The following is a 20,348-nucleotide window of genomic DNA, read 5'->3' as shown; positions in this document are numbered from 1 at the left end:
GGAAGCCCAATACATAGACTAGCTTTCCAGACAACCTTGGTACGGTGTTTGCTTATCTGTTGCTTGTGCCCCATATATGAACTCTGTAGAGGCAGTGAACATTTTATGATATTAAATACATGATCTCCTAGTAATATAGGGACGTATAAGCTATTCTTTCATGATTGACTTTTGAAGGTTAATTATAACTTAAGATATTATTAAATCTAGCCGTGAAGGGCATATATCACAAAGCCATCCAAAAACCATGTCTGTTGTAGATCTTCAAATACAAACAAAGCCAAAGACTATTTAAAAAAAAAAAAAAGCCCAAGCCACTGCTGTGAGCCTGCCCCAGAGTTTACCTTCTGTCACGGTCATGGCCATGGGAAGTCCTGTAGGAGCTCTGCAAGCCCTCAGTTCAATTCAAGTTCATTTCCTGCCTTCCGTCTTTGATAAAGAAAGAGAACGTTTCTCAGCAGATTTCTTAGGGTTAACTTTCTCATAGTTTGAGAAAATCGTCATTAACTCTGATTTTTCTTCCAGCTAGATACAGCGTATCCTCTACACCTTTTTCTTGCAATTATCCCATCTTCCCATTCTTTTTTTTTTTTTTTTTTTTTTTTTTTTTTTATTTATTTTTGGGACAGAGAGAGACAGAGCATGAACGGGGGAGGGGCAGAGAGAGAGGGAGACACAGAATCGGAAACAGGCTCCAGGCTCCGAGCCATCAGCCCAGAGCCTGACGCGGGGCTCGAACTCACGGACCGCGAGATCGTGACCTGGCTGAAGTCGGACGCTTAACCGACTGCGCCACCCAGGCGCCCCCATCTTCCCATTCTTGAATACTTTTTCTACTCTTCTTTCAATCTTAAGAGAGGGTGGCACACTGGCTTGTCATGTGGCGATGGTAAGAAATCAGATTACATCATCTATGCCATGTGCATATTGGTGGGTAATAGAATTATAGTAACTTTAAAAATAGCGACACTGAAGTCTAACCTCTAAAAATAAGGTGAAGTTGTCATTTACCATCTTATGTGTAGTTAAATCTTAAAAATCTTTTAAAAGTGCATAACTTGTAATAAGCGTTTTAAACTTAATCCCTTAATAAGAATCATTTTAAAAATATTTTTCACAGGCATTGTACTTAATAGCAAATACTACTTAGGCACAGTCCAAACTGATAGAGCTATAGGTGTGAATAAAAATATTTTGAACTTCGCCTCTAATCTGTAAGTAATGACTTATTTCAAGCAGCTGGGGTGCGCCTATGCTTTGCTTTCCTTTCCTCCTCCCTACTCCTGGCTGATTGAAGGAGCTCGAGTTTATAGGGTTTACTCTCCTGTGATTATAAGTTAAGATTTTATAGGAAGAAAGTATTCTCTGACATTACAAAGCCTTGAAGACCACTGATCTAATACGTGTATAATTAGATCCAATTCGATGTCTTTACCGAGAATTTGCTTAGTAAGTATTAATAGGAACATGTATAGCTTAAGAGGATTGTCTAATCTTACTGCTTCACAGGTCTTCAGGCTTTAACTTACAGCAGTCCAGTCTAAGATAAAAGTAAAGTGCTGGGAGAATTTACTGAACCTTAATACTTTTCAAATTGAGTAGATAATCGTAATATAGTGATGTCAAAATACTGCCCCCAATCTCTAGGGGATTTGTTTTGGTTAGCAATTCTTAGTAGAAATTTATTCAAAGTACTGGATTTAGTAAAAATAACTGATCATATTAAAAAAAAAACATTTATTTTAAGATACCTTCAGGACTTTACCTTCCCACCTGGTCATTTGAAAGAGAAAGATGCACCCAGATTTGTCCATAATTTTTTGCACAGAGAAGAGCAAAATGTTTATCGAGAGTATTTTGAATCTGTCATTTTATAGTCAGGCCAGTTTAAAGAATGGAGTGATTGAGTCATAAAAAAAAAGAGGAAGAAACAATGTTCTGAACAACTTGACTTGTAGTCACTGATCCTGTCTCCAGATCTGTGTGCCAGCCTCTGGGGCAGGTTGGACCCGATGTTCTCTGTTTCTCGTTTGGCAATATCTGGACCCCAAGGACCACTTACTTTGTATTTTATTATTTTCCATATATCGAGATAAGAGGCCATTTTGCGAGGTTTGCTGTGCCTGGACATTGATTTTAGTCCTACATCAAGCCTGTGTTTTGTGTCCCATTGGGAATACCGGAGAGAATTCCACCTTACACACCCCACTTTGATCATTGCAAGGCATCTTCCTCGTTTTCGTTGGCTCAAAGATGCCTCGTGACTGATAAGTAATACCTAGGAGTCTGTCTGTTAGTGCGGAAGTACAGGGAGGTCTGTAAAATCCGTAAGACGTGTTCTTTCCTTCTTCTAGAGTCTGTGTGTGTTCACCCCCCCCGGAATCAAGGAAGGGAAACCCCGGCTCATCCCTGCCGGGCCCATCGCCCAGGGCACCACCATCTCTGCCTACGTGGCCAAATCCAGAAAAACGTTGCTCGTGGAAGACATCCTTGGGGTAAATGGCTTTTTGCTTTTTGTGACATTCGTAACCTGAAATATTTATTTCATGCAGGTGGCATATCATTTTGCTGTTACGATTCAAGCCGTTTTATAAACGCATTAGAGCAAGATACAGATCAATAAATGAATTTGTTTGTAAATGAACTTTTGTCCTCAGAAAATCCTATCTTACGATACCCACCGAGGGCTACTTTTAGCTCTTATTTCAGTCCATACCAGTACATTTGAACATAAATTGTAGGTTTATATTCATGTAAACTAAATGATTACTATGGGTGTTTTGTTTTGTTTTGTTATGTTTTGTTTTGTTTTGTTTTTTGGTTATTTATTTTGAGAGAGAGAGAGCACGAGCAAGGAAGGGTCAGAGAGAGGGAGGGAGAGAATCCCGAGGAGGCTCCCTGCTGTCAGTGCAGAGCATGACCCGGGGCTCCATCCTGTGCACCGTGGGATCGTGACCTGAGCCGTCGTCTCACTGACCGAGCCCCCCAGGCGCCCCTGGATGATTACCGTTTTGAGTTTCATGTCGTAGCAAGATGCACACGAATGAGTCAGCTGGTGCTGAGGGCTGTGCTGCCCGAGTATCAATGCTGTCACCCAACAGCCACTTGTCACTTCTCCTGAGCCCTGGATTGGGCCACCTTCAGCTGGGCTTGCTTGTGCATCTGACATCAACTGGCTGTCAACTGACGTCAACTGGCTGGCCTTAGATGGCCTCAGTTCTCTGTGTTTGTCACTCCCACACCTCCCCAGCTCCCCACCCCACCCCACCCCTAAGTAAGGCCAGCCTGGAATGTTCTCAACGATGGTGGCAAGGCTTCTAGAGAAGACTTGGAACATGCAAATGAGTTTTCAACCCTCTGCTGGTATCGCATTTCCCACCCTCGCGTTGGTTCAAGTGAGTCACGTAAGCAAACCCGGACTCGATACTGGAGGGTACTGACGAAGGACGCGGACGTAGGGAACGTGACAAAATGGAGCCCTTAGTGCAGTCTCCCACGCGATAGGTGAGCCTCGTGATGAAGAGTCACTCCCTGAGTTTAGGCTGAAATGGACAGGTAGGCAAACAGGTGTAAGGAAATTGCTCTGGAAAGTGCTAACTTAGAGTCGAGAGACCTGGGTTTTAATTGCGGTTTTGCCTCTAGTTATCTGTATAGATGCGGATGTAGATGACGAAGGTCACTGAAAGACTAGATCTAGTTGTAGGCTAATCACGTGACGAGATAGAAATGCAAACTACTACAATGGCGGTCATATTACAACATATGGATACGCCAAATCAGCATGTTTGCACCGTAAACTCACACGATGTCCCATCTCAAATACACTGCAGTTTTGGAAAGTGTTAAGATACCATATAGGTTGTCCCTTGAACATGCCCTGGTGTATATTCAAGCTTTCAAAAGACCTATAAATCAGCAATACTGATCTGTGCTGTTGATTTATGAAAAGCTTCCTACAGAACAGCAGAAATTCAATAAGGAGAATTAGTGTTTGGGGATTAATTCATTTGATTTCCCTGTATTCCTTTGAGTGATTTGTTAAGCCAGAAAGTTATTAAAGTCAAAGGACCAATTTCATTCTTTATAAGTAATTGATAATTATTAGATGATTTGAATACTTAATATGGGCCTTTGAGATTCAATCAGAAAGATCATCGTTAACGTACACTTTGACATTATTTGCGGTTCAGTTGGTTAAGCATCCGACTTCTGCTCGGCTCATAATCTCACAGTTTGTGAGTTTGAGCCCCGCGTCAGGCTCTTGTGCTGACAGCTCAGAGTCTGGAGCCTGCTTCCAACTCTGTGTCTCCCTCTCTCTGCCCCTCTCCTGCTCTCTGTCTCTGTCTCTCTCAAAAATAAATAAAACATTAAAAACTTTTTGAAAAACCCACATACTTTGACATTATTCTAACCTGAAAAAAAGAAAAGAAACAATAAACTTTCCTTCTTGTGGTATATACATGTGGAGTCATTTTCACTCGTGACATTATACCGGTAAAGGCCCTGGAAAAGTTACGGCACATAGACGGTGACGGATAAATACGTGTTAGCCAGCATAATTCCTTTTATTATGGCATGAAATTAATATATATTCATTAATTAAGTAAATTCTACTCCACAGGGATAAAGAAACATTAAAGCAGTATCTGTGCATAGGTGCCAGGTTACTAAAGATAAACTTTTTTTCCCCAAATTATTATTTAAATTCTAGTTAGCTAACATATAGTAATTGGTTTCAGAAGTAGACTTCAGTGATTTCATCACTCACATATGACACCCCGTGCTCATCTCAACAAGTGTCCTTAATGCCCCTCACCCTTCTAGCCCATCCCCCACCCACCGCCCTCCAACAACCCTCAGTCTGTTCTCTGTATTTAAAAATGTCTTAAATCCAGTCCCTGTCTCTTTTTTCCCCCATTCCCATGTATTCACCTGTTCTGTTTCTTAAATTCCGCATATGAGTGAAATGGTATGGTATTTGTCTCTGAGGCATTTCGCGTAGCATAATACACCCTGGTTCCATCCACGTCGTTGCAAATGGCACGATTTCATTCTCTTTGGTGGTTGAGTAGTATTCCCTTGTATTCATGCACCACGTCTTCTTGATCCGTTTGTTAGTCGATGAACATTTGGGCTCTTTCCGTAGTTTGGCTGTTGTCGATAGTGCTGCCGTAAACATCGGGCGGCATGTGCCCCCTAAGATAAGCGTTTTCTTAAATACAGTTTATAGTGTCCATTGTCATTTGGTTTTCCTTTTAAAGAGACTAGCTGTGTTTTATTGCAAGTATTAGGCGATTTCTGACAAATAAGAATCATAATGTGACAATTCCATCTTTTACCGAAACTGAATTTGTATCTTTTCTCCCTTTATTTTTCAGGATGAACGATTTCCAAGAGGTACTGGCCTGGAGTCTGGGACTCGTATACAGTCTGTTCTTTGTTTACCAATTGTCACTGCAATCGGTGATTTGATTGGCATCCTTGAGCTGTATCGGCACTGGGGCAAAGAAGCCTTCTGTATGAGTCATCAGGAGGTGAGGCTAGCCCGCTGAGGCTACTCATTAATATTGTTCAGTTAATAGATGAGTGAATAGCGCAAACCACACGTTGCTTAACAACGTTTTGATGGTTTTTAAAAACTTTTTCTTTTGTACTTATTTAGAGGGAAAACTGATTCAATTAGACGTATAGTAATCTAGGGGCGCCTGGGTGGCTCAGTCGGCTAAGTGTCCAGCTTCAGCTCAGGTCACGATCTCATCGTTCGTGAGCTCGAGCCCCGCCTTTGGCCTCTGTGCTGACAGCTCAGAGCCTGCTTGGGATCCTCTGTCCCCCTCGCTCTCTGCCCCTCCCCCAGTCAAGGTCCTATGCATGGGCAGTCTCTCTTTCTCAAAAATAATACCTACACGTTCATAAAAAAAGAAATCCAGTAATTTATTTTAGTAGGAATCCATTCTAACAAGACAAATTGAAGTATGCCGTACTATGAACTAAATAAAGTAGCAGGGTGACTTTGTAGAATTTTCACTTTCTGGTTGTCTTTATGAAGTTTTCTTAAAAACGACCTCTCCCTAGAGCGTATCCTGAGTAAAGGCTCCAGCACCAAATACATTTGGGAACCCGTGGGCTCCGTGAAGTATTCCCTGGATCAGAATTGGCTCATTGACCCTAAAACCAGTTACTGCCGGGATGTGTGTGTCACTCCCAGGGTGCATATGCGCCCGTCCCTCAGGGGCCTTGTCCACTTAGCGGGATGACCCCCACCTCCCGCTCCCCCCTCCCCCAGCCACACTGGACCCTCGAGCAAGGCTGACCCGCTCCGGCTCGGAGCCCGCGCACGTGCTGTCCCTCGGCCTGGGCTCTGCGTGTCCTCGTTGTCCGGACCCAGCCGCCTCCCTCAGGAGTTGTCCCCACGTGCTGCCCTCTCGCGGAGGAGGCCTTCCCTGAGCACTGCATGTGGGCTCGGGCGGCTCCCCCAGCATTTCCTCTCCCTCTGGTGCCTCCTCTTCTCTCTGGCCCCTTGTCAGCAGCTGGCGCGCCGTGCGCCTCACTGGCTCTCCTCCTCGTCTTTCTCTCTCCCACGGTCCGCCGTGAGCTGTTGCGGTGTCGCTGCTGGTGGCCGGGTCCCCGGCATCTGGAGGAGTGCCCGGTACCTACCAGGCACCCAGCGAATGTTGGGGAAGCGAACGAACAATAAAAGAAGCGGCAGGGCCAGGAATTTGAGAACTTGTCAGCAGGAGGTTGCAAGTACTTCATCGTTTTATGCTAGTCACCGAGGCCATTTTAATAGTGTTTTTGTTCAACTGGAAAGTAATCATTTTCTGCGAAAATCGTCGGAGGCTAGCGCTCTCAGGCCTTTGTCTTGCTTTTTTATCCCAAGTTAAGAGGCTCGAGAGAGCGTTAGGCTCCATTATAAAGGAGCAGGAAATACGAAAGAGAAACCTTCTACATATTCGATGCTCTGCGTTTGGCAAAATATTCAGATACTCAGTGGGCTCAGGAAATGACTCCTACGCGGTTCTGCTGGAGGCGCTGTGTTGGGGTCTCTGCATGTGACTAATCAAAACGTGTGTCATCCCTTTCTTTGTAGGTCGCGACAGCAAATCTTGCCTGGGCTTCAGTAGCCATCCATCAGGTGCAGGTGTGTCCCAGGGGTGTTTTCCCGGGGGCTCCGGTGCCCCACGGGGGGGGGGGGCTTACTAAGTGACCCTAGTGTGTCATTTTTGGATATTAGGTGTTTTGTTATTTCTCAACTGTTGTGTCTACTCACTTATATTTACTTACTCCCTGCCTTTAACATCTTGCAATTACTGCCGTGTATTTATGTATAACTGTAAATCGTTGGTACAGTAAATGGTGTGGGCTCTGTCACAGTATTTGCTTTCCACTGACGGCCTCCTGCTGGCAGTAACATTGATATTATCATGAGTCCCATTTCCTAAATTAAGGCATCCTCTGAACTAAATGGTATATGGAAACTTTGATGGCCAATTTCAGATACTGGCTTCTCTTGAAAATACGCTCTAACTGGAAAGACCACAGACTTTATTGAGTCTCCCAGTAACTCAACCTCAGAATTCGGGGACACAGCAGCGAAACAATTCCCCCCTTGTACCTTCCACCTCTCTTTGTTGTGGAAAAATCTGTTGCAGCAAACTCAGATTGTGGGATAGGAGGAGAAAAAGCACACAGTTACAGAGTGATAGCGTGGGGAGCAAGGACCTCTCGGGCCTGACCGTCTCGCGTAAAGTGGGATGCGTGCCCACGTGTCAGTCGTGTACAGTGGGAAGTAGTTTTAAAGAGCAACCGTGGAGGTTGATCGCCTGGGTCTGAACGCTGGCCCCGTCCCTCAGTGACTCTGGAGCGGGAGCGTGGTTCTGCACGACTTCTTGCTTCAATGAGGAAAGCAAATCCCCAGTCCATGGTGTTCTGTGCTGATTGAGATAATAAAGCGCGTAAAACAGAGCTTAGCACACGTAAGCCTTCCATAGATACTTGGGATTGAAGTATCTCAAGTCTCAACTTGCCATTGATAGTATTACCATGTTATAAAAAGTGATCGCGTCACACCTTTCAAAATACAGTGAGGGAAAATAGTATTCCGGAATTGTTCCTTTGCGTAAGGGGAACTCTCTTACAATTAATAGTCATCATTCTCTTTGGCAGGTGTGCAGAGGCCTTGCCAAGCAGACCGAATTGAATGACTTCCTCCTTGACGTATCCAAGTAAGTGTTGGTTTCTAGGGGTGACGTAGTTCTTCCGGATCAGGGGTTTACCCTCAGTGCAGGCTCCGACGGCAATAGGTACTGTGTATTCTGCAGTCGGTAGTCTGGTAAGAAAGGTTCCCGTCCCGGACCGTGAAGTTACGTTCGCACCCGTGGTCACTTTACAAGTGAAGGATTGCAGACGTATATGCGATAATACTTATTTGCAGTTTGGTGCGTATCTTCTAATTAGACTCACTAGCGCATGTTAAAGGTACTAAGTGTTTCTGTTTTTGCAGGAGAAAGCCGAGAGCAGTAGAAGAGGAAATGTTCTAGTTTATTATTTTCCAAAAACCCTCTCTGGCATTTTCTGAAAATGTCAGTAAATTAAACCAGATGAGCAATATCTTTTTTAAGTTTATTTATTTGTTTTGAGAGAGAAAGTGAGCAGGGAGGGGCAGAGAAAGAGAGAGAAGGAGAGACAGAGAATCCCAAGCAGGCTCCACGCTGTCAGCACAGAGCCAGCGTGGGGCTGGAACTCACGAACCATGAGATCACGACCTGAGCCGAAACCGAGAGTCGGACGCTTCGCCGACTGAGCCACCCAGGCGCCCCCGTATCGGCAATATTACTATTATTTTAATTTTCCCATGTATGGGAGCTCAAATACCACTTCAGAGAAAATGTTCCATTTCCCTGAAGTTTGCCCTGGAAAAGCTTCCTTGGGCGGGGGTGGAAGCAGGTAGAGATGTTCACCACAACATGGGTTCATATCAGTTCCCCTGCTCCCAGCGGGGTTGTCTGTAGATCTGAGCCATCTACTGAATGGCCGAAATCTGAAATAATGGCCCAGGAGGTGGTCACTTCAGGGCCACGTCCTGTGGCAAGTTAACGGAGGAATAACGTACCTGCTGTTCCACGGCCACCGGCAGCGGCCGGGACCGTGTTCTCCCTCACGGGCCACTTTGGTGGCACTTAATACCTTCCTCGTCAAGGACTGTTGGGACCCCAGCACTCATTAGTCTGAAGGTGCTGCTTTGTGTTACATGCTGTTTTGAAATACGCAATTAGAGAAGCATGGGGATGAGGGTGCTTTCCTTTGATCGCCAGGCCCCTGTGTCCCCGAGACAGAATCAAACAGTACTTCTGGGACACATGACTTGGCCACCCAAGCGCACAGGAAGGGAAGCCACTCACCTTCCTTTGCTAGTGGAGTTGAACACCTTGCAAGGCTTCCACAGCCCGATTCGATCCCTGTAAATCTCTTCCCTCGGGGAAACCAACTGGACCTTCCCCCCTTGCTTGTGGTACATTACATTACCAGCGTCTCAGTGGCTCCAAGCTGGGTAATTTGTCTTTTAAGCGAAAGGCATTGTTTATCACTATTCAGTTATCTTAATTCTGAGTCCCTTGCTAAGTTCCCAGGAACCAGTAGATCCTATGTTAAAATATCCCCTAGAATACATGCCTACTCATTCCTCGTTTATCAGGTTGACATTTCAATGTAGCTGCCACGTATCTCCTAAGTATTTACCTGCTGTTTGTAGTAATGAACACAAGTTACTCGTGTAAAATGATCAGGTCGTCATTATTTCTTGTATTCTGACGTTTCTTCTCAAATGAGTTACATGGCTTTCTCGGTACAGTGCAACTGTGTTTTAACTTTCCAGGTTTTCAGTGCTAATTTACATTTTAACTGTATTAATGAGATTAAGCAAATTTGAACATTTTTATTTCAGATCAAAGTTATTCATGAAAATATTAAAAATGGTGGGCAATTTTATCCCTTCATAGTTTTACTTAAATGCTACAAACTTGCTCTCAAAATAGGTACTTACCAATAAAATACTGTCCAAAATTAGATACTCCATACCAAAGTTACTGATAAGGTTTCATTTATCTCTAAAGTAACTTGTTATTGGTTGTTTCCACAAAAGGACAAAAATCAAACAACATGTCTATTTACGTTTTTTACTTCAATGTAGACAAAACTGGGAAATGTATGCAAAGTTTAAGATGTTCTGTGTTCCTATTTAGAGTAATTACCAGTTTTCTGTTCCTTTTTTTTTTCAGGACATATTTTGATAACATAGTCGCAATAGACTCTCTACTTGAACACATAATGGTAGGTTGGTTTTTGTTCGAAAATGATTCATGTCCTAATATATGGGGGAACATTTTAATGCATTATTAGAGGCATAAGCTGTCTTAAAGTCATGATGGAAAGACGGCACTTAGTGATCTCCAGGTGTTGCTTTGATTTCTTTGTGACTTTTGTTCATTGTGAGGGGGTTTCAACAACTTTTGGGAAAATGTCTGAGCTTTTCATTATTTAGTGGCGAGCTAAACTTTGAAAAACATTCGGTGCCTTCTTATATTCTCCAAAAGACCTTGTGCATGTCGACCGTAGTGGGGATTCCCAACCACTTGAGGTTCGTTCTGTTTAGTTTTAGTCTTATGTGTTCCTCTCTTCTGGAAGACTAGTGGGCACTTGGAGCTGAAAGCCACAGGAAGTAGACTTCTATGAGGTGAAAAATATTAAGAATATAGAAATATAAATATATGGATGAACATAGCTTGACTAGGGAAGATACTTGTTGACTGGTTCTTGTATTATTTATCTTTTTTAAGACCGTTTTTGTTGAGATATAATTCACATGCCACACTATTCATCCGTTTCGAGTGGTCAGTTCAGCGGTTTTTAGCATATTCAAAGATACGTGAAGCCATCACCAGTCGATTTAGAACATTTTCATTACTTAAAAAAGACACTCCGTGTCATGTTAGCCATCATCTATTGAGGCCCCCATTCTCCTTCCTGCCCACCCCCGCCCCCATCCTAAGCAACCACTAACCTAATTCTTTTTCTGTGGATTTACCTGTTCTAGACATCTCCCATAAAAGAGATCATGTAATATGTGGGTTTTGTGCCTGGCTTTTTTCCCTTAGCGTACCGTGTTCAAGTCCTCCCGTGCTGTAGCAAATATCAGCGCTTCACTCATTTCTGTGGCTGAATAATACTCTGTTATGTGGATAGACGTGCACGTTCTTTGCCCATCGTCAGCTGATAAACGTTTGGATTGTTGCCACATTTTGGCTGATGGGAAAAGTACTGCTTTGAACATCTGTATAGCTTTCTTCGCTTGAATACGTGTTTTCAGTTGTTCGTACTTCGGGAGTGGCACTGCCGGGTCGCGCGGGGATTGTGTGTTTCACTTCCGGAGGAGCTGCTAGGCTGTTTTCCGTGCAGTCGCACCAGGTTCTGTTCCCGTCAGCAGTGCACCCGGGTTCCGGCTTCTCCACATTCTCACCGACACTGGCTATTCCTTGACTTTTTGGCCTAACGCTCATATTCCCCAACGGTGGAAAAAAGGAAAGCCATTGAGCAGAATATAGACGCAAACATCCGAAATCAGTGATAAACAGCAAACCCAGGAGGAAAGGTGACATCAGCTAAGAAGCATTCACCCCAGGAATGCAAGAGCAGTCCGACGTTAAGTGATAAATTAACGTAGTTCCCGATTCTAATTGAGTAAAGGGAGAAAAATTACATTATTTTCAGAATGGATTACAAAAGCTTTATAATACTCAACACCCAGTAGATGCAAACTCCTAGCAAATTAGGAATACGAGGAAAAGTCCTTAAGTAGTTACGTAGTATCTGCTGGGGTCCTACAACCAACATACCTAACGATGAGATATGGGAGCTTACACCCTGAGGAAAATTTGTTACTCTCCCTGCTTCCGTCCAACAGTGTGCCTTGTTTTCACTGAATCTTAAATCCACTCTTGTTATCAAGAAGTTGCTTTCCACTTACGAGTAAAGCTGTGTGTGTGTGCGCGTGTGTGTGCACGCGCACACGCGCGGGCATGAATGAGAGAGGCAGGTGGCTTTTAGAATGACCTTCAGGTGTTTGGAGTTCATAAATGTTCCCCAAACAGGTCTAGGATTTCTGATTTCAGCACATAAGAGTACCAGTTCAAACTGAAAGCCTCTATTTGGGGAGAATGAAAACGTGAACGTTATGTTCAGAATCACTGATCTTAAAACAGAAGAAGCCTTTCTCACAACCTGTGATTGTTTTTCAGTTGATTTTCTTGATTTTCCGACATATTCAATAGCACACTGAACAGTAAAATTTGCCTTATCAAATATATGCACTCTCTTCTTTCTATTACGTAATTGTGGGTTTTTTTTAATGTTTATATATTTTGAGAGACACCTGTGCACAAGTGAGGAAGGGGAGAGAGAGAAACCCAAGCAGACTCTGTGCTGTCAGCCTGGGGCTGTATCTCGTGAACCGTGTGATCGTGACCTGAAGTGAAATCAAGAGTTGGACGCTCAACGAAATGAATCACCCGCTACCGCAAATTGTATGTTTTTTTTAAATGAGGCATAATTCGGGCACCTGGGCGGCTCAGTCAGTTGAGCTTCTGACTCTTGATTTCAAGAGTGTTAGGTAATACGTCATAGAGGTTTTGGTTTGCATTTTCGTGACGATTCATGATGTTAATTAAGCATCTTTTTCACATACCTGTTGACCATCCGATGTCTTTTTTGGAAAAATATCTGTTCAAATCCTCTGCCCATTTATTAATTGGATTGTTGTGTTTTGCTGTTTAGTTGTATGCATTTTTTATATATTTTGGGTATTCGTCCCTTACTGGATATATGATTTGTAAATATTTTTTCCCATTCAATAGATTTCCTCTTCATTTTGTTGATGGTTTCCTTTGCTGTGCAAAAGATTTCTTGTTTGTGTGTTCCCACTTACTTTTCCTTTTGTTGCCGTTGCTTTTGGAATCAGATCCAAAAACAACAAAAAGAAACAAAAAACAAACCAGAAAAAGAAAAACATTGCCAAGACCAGGGTCAAAGAACTTACTGCCTATATTTTGTTCTTGTAATTTTATGGTTTCAGGTCTCCCATTCAAGTCTCTAATCCATTGTGAGTTAGTTTTTTCATGTGTTACAAAATACTAGACCAGTTTCATTCCTTTGCGTTCTGGCTGTCTAGTTTTCCTGGCACCCTTTATTGAAGAGACGACCCTTTCCCCATTTATATTCTTGCCTTCTTTGTCACAAATTGACCATCTGTGTGGACTCTCTCTTTTGTTTTTATGCCAGAACCATACTGTTTTGATTATTATAGCTTTGTAATATCGTTTGAAATCAGGGACCGTGATACTTCCAGATTGGTTCTTTCTCAAGATTGCTTTGGCTATTTGAAGTATTGTGTGTGGAATTTTAGGATTCTTTGTTCTAGTTCTGTGAAAAATTCCACTGGGATTTTGATAGGGATTACATTGAATCTGTAGATGTTTTGGATAATACAGTCATCTTAACAATATTAGTTCCTTCAATCCATGAGCATGGAGTATCTTTCCAATTATTTGCATCTTCAACTTTTTTCATCAGTGTCTTACAATTTCCAGCATACAGGTCTCTCCTTCCTTGATGAAATTTGTTCCTTGGTATTTTATTCTTTTGATGCAATTGTAAATGGGATTGTTTTCTTAATTTCTGTTTCTAATAGTTGGTTAGTATATAGAAATGCAGCAGATTTCTGTATGTTCATTTTATACCCTGCAGTTTTACTGAAGTTGTTCATTAGTTCTAAAAGGTTTGTGTGTGTGTGTGTGTGTGCGTGTGTGTGTGTGCGCGCCTGCGGAGTCTTTAGGGTTTTCTCTCTATAAAATCACGTCAGTTTTACTTGTTTCTATCGAATGTGGATGGCTTTTCTTTCTCTTACATCACTATTCTGGCTAGAAGTGCTAATACTCTGTTGAACAAAAACGGTGAGAGTGGCATCCTTGTCTTATTCCTGATCTTAGAGGAAAAGCTCTCAGCTTTTCATCATTGAGTGTGTTGTCCGTTCTCACTGTGTTGGTCTCTTCCCCGTGTTGGGCGAGCGTCTTTATGACCGTTCTTGAGTTCTATCTAAGTTACCGATCTCCATTTCATTAGTTTCTTTTTCTGATGTTTTATCTTGTTCCTTTGTTTGGAACATATTCTCTATTTTCTTAATTTTGCTCAACTCTCTGTGTTTGTTTCCTTTTTTAAAAATGTTTATTTTTGAGAGAGAGAGAGAGAGAGAGAGAGAGAGAGACAGAGCGTGAGCGGGGGAGGGGCAGAGAGAGAGGGAGACACCGAATCCGAAGCAGGCTCCGGGCTCCGAGCCGTCAGCACAGAGCCCCATGCGGGGCTCAGACTCACAGACCGTGAGACCATGAGCTGAGCCGAAGTGGGACGCTCAGCCCACAGAGCCCCCCACCCCAGGTGCCCGTCTCTGTGTTGTTTCTCTGTACGAGGTGAGACAGCTGTCTCCCCCCGGCCTTGCAGGGGCACCTTGTGCAGGCCTCATCGTTCGGCTTCCCCTGGTGCCTGATGGTCTTTCACACCTTTGCGGTCATCTCAGCAGCCGGATGTATTCTTGTTAGGCCCCCTCGTGAAGGGTGTGCTAAGACCTGACAGTGCTACACGCGGAAGGACGTGTCAGCGCCTCGTTCCTGGCTGACGAGAAGGAGAATGTCAGGCAGCAGCTTTTAGAGGATGCAGATGTACGTACGACCGTACGTGGGCCTCGGCTGTGGAGCTGGCCTCCAGGGCGGCTGACCTGGGGGACATTTGTAAAACTTGGGGCTCCAGACGAGCGTACGAGCTCCTTTCTGAGAGGTACTGGCGAGCTGTGACAGGGCCGAGGAGAGCACGAAGATGGCGTCCTCGACCAACCGCCCCTGATGCTCCTCTGGGGTCTCCAGGTGGGCAAGCCCGCGACGGCTCCTCAGGTCGGAGCTCCGTGACAAGTCCACAGGCCTTTTTCACAGGAAGGAGGGGTGTGTTTCAGTCTGTTGTCGGCGTCGTGCCCTGGGGGGATGGGGCGAGGGGTAGCCTGGATTGTCGCAGTCCTGTAGGCCCCGGTGATGCGAGCCCCCCGCCCCCGCCCCGGCCACCAGAGCCAGGTGATCAAGGAGGACCCCCTGTGTGGACTGCATACCAGCGCTTTTGTGTGTCCCAGGGCTCCTGCCCATCTGGCAGGCACTTTAAAATTAGCAAAGGAATCTCCTTCAGGTGCATTCTAGGAGCTTCTCCAACTGGTGCTTGTGCGCTGGTCCCTGAGGCAAGTGAGTCTGTGTGTGAGCCCCTTAAGGCAAGCGTCCCAGGTTCCCATAGCGCTGTGGGTCCACCGGGTGTGGCCCCGTTGGTTGTCAAAGCCGGACATCGTAGGGGCTTAGGATATGGGGATAGACGTACACATACACACACGTGCGTGTGGATCCAGTCTTCGGTTTCACTTGACAAAAGTTTTTATCGTGAAGGATGGTCGAATGGCTTCACGTGCCTTTTTGGCGACATGAAGATAATTGCATCATCTCTTCCTTTGTTTTATTGCTATTATGAAATATTAGAGTTTATGACACTGAACAGTTCTGAATAGTTTTTAAGTATTATAATATGTTAATTCCTAAGTCTGATTTACTAAAACTTTTGTTTATGAGTTTTCTCTGGGTTCCAAGGTAAATTGTCTGCGATCTGCTTTTTTGTAGTATCTTTGTCAATTTTCAGTATCAGTGGCATAGCAGGGCTTCGAAAATAACCGAAAAACTTGCGTTCTTTCTGAACATAGGGTGGAAATTTATTTGTTGAAGATTCTTAAGTGATTCATATTTGAAATCATTTGGGCCTGATGCCTTTTATGGGGATACTGCTTTGATAATTTTTCAATTGTCTGTATTATTCTGTTTCTTCTTTTTTTTAATGTTTGTTTATTTTGAGAGAAACAGGGAGAGTGACAGGGGCAGAGAGAGAGAGAGAGAGAGAGAGAGAATCCCAAGCAGGCTCTGCACTGTCCACTCAGAGCCCGACACAGGCCTCAGTCTCACGAACTGTGAGATCATGACCTGAGCCGAAACCAAGAGTCAGATTCTTAACTGACTGAGCCACCCAGGAGCCCTATTATTCTGTTTCTGTTCAGATTTTTCAATTACTTGTCAACTCACTTTTCTAGAAAATTGGCCGTTCTGTTTAGATTTTTATAATTATTAACATAAGTACGTGCCAAAGTATTAAGCATTTAACATGACCTAGTCAGTAGGGATGCAAATTTTGCTTTTCATAATGTAATCACTAATAGTTCAGGACCATTATTATTATTTAAAACTTCAAGATACCATGAGTTTGCAGAATAAATGGGCGATTCTTCCGTTTGCCAAAACACAGTCCCATTACTGTCTCCCTAACTTGATGTCGTTCATCCTTCCTCCAATATTTATTGAGACTTCTTGGGTTACGGAAGGCTTATGTGTTTTAACCTAAGGGTTGGCAAACCTTTCTGGTAAAGTTTTACGCTCCGTGGGCCAAACACTATTGCAGACACTCAGCTCTGCTATTGTAGCAGCCTTAAACATTGTGTAAAGGAATGAACATAATCCTTTCCCAATAAAATTTTATTTATAAAAACAGGCAGTGGGCTGGCTTTGGCTGATGGACTTAGTTAGCTGACCTCTACTCTAGGCCTTGTGCTGGGCATTTGCAATACTGTGGGAAAAAGAAGCAGCTTCTGCTGTCCCAGAACTCACAGGCTAATGGAAAGAGACAAACTGTCAAGTTCTCATAATCTTAATATGCAGTAAAATCAGTCCCTGGCACAGCCTGTACTCAGTGAATGAGTACAATCTATAAAGACAAGTATGTGATATGAGATGAACCAGTGTATCTAACCCATGCTGACTTCTTTTCATTAGACCAATAAAGTAGTTTCACATGAGATTATATATTTTCCGGTGGCCACAAGGTGGCCCATGTCCCTCTTGCACAGACTTTTGTGACGGCTGTTTTTCTCCAAGAATCAGCTCTTTCTCTCCGAGGAATAAATCTCATGTCTAAAATCTGGGGTCTGAGGTTGCCGGAATTCTCCAACCGTAGTCCCGACCCAGCAGGGTCAGTGGGATATGTTAGCATTAAAGAAGTAACTGCGGAAAGAGGCTGATGAACGAGTGAATGACAAAGTGAACAGAGCGTTCCAGTTAGAAATGGAAAAGGGTGTTTTTATTACAAGAGCCAGGCCATGAAAATAGCTAGCATGAGTTCAAACACGCGGCCTGCCATTCACTAGCCATGGGATAGTGGATGAGGAGTTGCCTCCTGCCTCGGTTGTCCTCACACGTAAAGTGGAGATGAAAATGCTCCCTGACTTAATGTTATTACCGTGAGGATGAAGTGAATCAAGGCACCCGGAGTGTGTAAACGTGTGGGCACCCGGGAAACGCTTAGTAATAATTACACAGGATCGTTAGTGCAGCAAGCAGGAGCAACAAACGTGAATACGAACCTCACGAGAGATTACGTTTCGTATCTTGTTCACGACCGACGTGTCGCGAATACCAGCCCGGCAGAATGGCTCACCCGGGGGGCACAAGGGTAAGCCCAGAGGTTCTGGAAGAGGGACCGGCGTGAGGGAAGGGCTCTGAGGGGGCGGGGCCGGCAACTGCGTTCCAGCCCCTTCGAGACCCCTGCGGTGTCGACAACAGCACGACGCGCACACCCCGCGGCTGTTTGTTGGTCCGTATTGGTGCCGGCCGGTGTCAGCACGTTAACAGAGTGTTTATATGCTCCTATTTGTTTAGTTACCGCGCTCATTTGCTGCCCAGGTGGAGTATAGGTCAGCTGACATTGAGATTTGTGTCTGATAACGTTTGCCTTTAAACTCTGAATTTCTCGTCGGCTCACTCTCGCTTTATCGTTTGTCTTTAGATATATGCAAAAAATCTGGTGAATGCCGACCGTTGTGCACTTTTCCAGGTAGACCATAAGAACAAGGAGTTATATTCAGACCTTTTTGATATCGGAGAGGAAAAGGAAGGAAAACCTGTCTTCAAGAAGACCAAAGAAATCAGGTACAGCTAGAAGTAGAATGTCCCTATACTGCGAGTGCGGCCGTGCAGGTGTTCCGTTACCCACCTTTCTGTGCCTGTTCACAGGTATGCTGACAGTACTTGTCATACTGTGATATCATTCCCACCAGGACCCGCCTCCTGAAGGTAGTACTTCTGGGAATGACATTGCAGTGCCAGCGAAACCGCGCCTAGGAAGCTTTAGCGTCACTCCTGGAAATGCCGTCTTCCGGAGGCGGTCCTTTTGGAAATCATGGTGGAAAAACTTACTAGTGCTCCCAGGTAGGTAAAGGAACATCCCACCTGGAGTCTGCAGGTCCTCTGTGTAGGAGCGGCGGGGTATCGCCCCCGCCCCTTCCCAGCCGACGGCGGTCTCAGCGTCCAGACCGTAGCGGAAATGGACCTGATAGACTGAATGACTTAAGCACACGAGTCCGTAACCGAACAGCTGGTGTGGTCAGTCAGATAGCACACGCCCGCTGCATCTGGAAACTACAGGCTTCTTCGTTCCTTAAGTGGCAGCTGCCGTCGCTCAGATGGACGGAATGGGGTCTGACTGTAAGGCGTGCCTGCCACAGTCGGGTCGCACAGTCTGAACCGCTGCGGGGAGCACCGTCACTGACGCCCAGAGATCGTCCTTGCGTTCCTTTGCTTATACGTCTCGTGCAACTGTTTTTCCACGCAAGAGCGTAAGGCGCTCTGGTGGTTGCAAACGCCGTAGGAAAACACAATTCCTCACGGACTAAGTTCCGCTCTTCTTTGGTCTGTCGTGTAAGAGAGCGGATCAGGTGCCAGAAACGTGCGTGTGGCCCCGAGCCAGGCCTCGCCACTGCCCCTGCCCCTGAGCACTTCCCCTTCTGTGCCGGGCCCTGCATTCCACACTCACGGATTCGCAGTCCGAAGTCGTGGCACTGTTTAGATTTGTTATTTTTGTTTTGTTTCTGGTGTATTTGCTTTTTAGCCCCTCAGTAAGTCAGTCTGCACGTAGTCATTCAGGTAAAGGGAGTTCTCTTGCCGTAGGCTCAGTGTCCCTTAACGGTGCTGGTATCGATCTCCTTTTGGAGACGGTCACTCGAAGTTTGCGTGGACGGGCCTGGGAGAGACAGCGAGGGGAATGTGCCGGCCGCGCTCGCTCCAGTGGCCAGCTGATGCCAGCCTTGTATGTGAGCGCCAGCCTTGCCAGGGCCTCCGCTGACAGAGGCAGCCAAGCAGGAAAATCAGGCATAAATCATGAAATGTTTCTAACACTCTTTTCCTACAGCCGTCTAATTTGTTCTGTTCGTCTTGCTCGAAGCGCAAGAAAACCAGGACGAAACAAGCTTGCTTTCTATGCAATGTTGGGTTTCATTTTTAAGAACGTTCATTCTCTTCTGTGTCGACTTTCCTTTTATTTTTTCCCCTAGGGAACAGCCTTAAAGTTGAGCTTTATTTCAGGAACAGTGATTTCCTATAATGTCGAAATGTAATATTACAAAAATTATTTTCCAGCTTTTGAAATCTGTAGATATTGTAGACTGTAGACATCTTTCTTAACCAACTTTGAAACAAGCGCATGAGTTATGATGATATCACAACGAGAAACCTATAAGATGAGAATATATTTGTAAGAGAAAATGCTGATATATCAAAACATAATTAAGGGTAATCAAAGAAAGCGTGCATTTTGACTTTTTAAATTTGGCAAATTAGAGAATGAAAGATACTAGACATTGTAAGTTGTGTTATTTTTAGGCAGTGCTTGTGTTAGAAATGCCTTCAAGTCCTAGTCCTGCATAGTGTCTCAAGTCAGGTGTAAACTCTCGTGTAACCTATGAGTTTGGCTATATGTGTGGTGTGGTGGGAAGTGCACTGGTGTGGACCTCGTTTCTGTTGTGCCAGCAGTATTTTAGGAGTACTGACAAATTACTGAACCTTATGGGCTTCCGTTCACACCACAGTGAGAATTCGTTAAGAAAATTTATGTTCAGGAGTGCCTGGCTGGCTCAGTCGGTAGAGCGTGAGGCTCTTGATCTCAGGGTCATGAGTTCAAGCCCCGTACTGGGCATAGAGCCTACTTAAACATGAACAAATAAATAAATAAATAAAAATAGGTATAAATAGTTAAAGAAAACTTACATTGCGTCTTGTAAATTACAAGGTGCTTTGCAACGATACAAGATTATTATTGGTCATGAGAGGAGACTGCTAGTTCATTGTTCAATTTCAACTTGTGACCCAGTGTAGTTTAACGTATTGTGGATTATATCCTACAAC

General features: G+C 44.3%; 1 protein-coding gene and 1 non-coding gene across 4 annotated transcripts in view; both read left to right on the top strand.

The window, feature by feature from the left end:
• PDE10A (phosphodiesterase 10A) overlaps positions 1-20,348 on the top strand; it is a 339,438-nt gene that overhangs the window by 252,081 nt on the left and 67,009 nt on the right. For all 3 annotated transcript variants that reach the window (XM_042940270.1, XM_042940269.1, XM_042940272.1), the window contains exons 6-11: positions 2,355-2,495; positions 5,379-5,534; positions 7,088-7,138; positions 8,164-8,222; positions 10,275-10,326; positions 17,956-18,098. In XM_042940270.1, the coding sequence (XP_042796204.1) occupies positions 2,355-2,495; positions 5,379-5,534; positions 7,088-7,138; positions 8,164-8,222; positions 10,275-10,326; positions 17,956-18,098 (602 nt within the window). The remainder of the gene's footprint in view (positions 1-2,354; positions 2,496-5,378; positions 5,535-7,087; positions 7,139-8,163; positions 8,223-10,274; positions 10,327-17,955; positions 18,099-20,348) is intronic.
• TRNAK-CUU lies at positions 20,067-20,139 on the top strand. Its single transcript has one exon. It is a non-coding gene; the product is annotated as a tRNA-Lys (tRNA).

The sequence above is a fragment of the Panthera leo genome, chromosome B2 (assembly GCF_018350215.1).
Source record: "Panthera leo isolate Ple1 chromosome B2, P.leo_Ple1_pat1.1, whole genome shotgun sequence".
NCBI lineage: Eukaryota > Metazoa > Chordata > Mammalia > Carnivora > Felidae > Panthera > Panthera leo.
The sequence above is the reverse complement of the archived record's forward strand: the minus strand, read 5'-3'. Positions and strand labels throughout refer to the sequence as shown.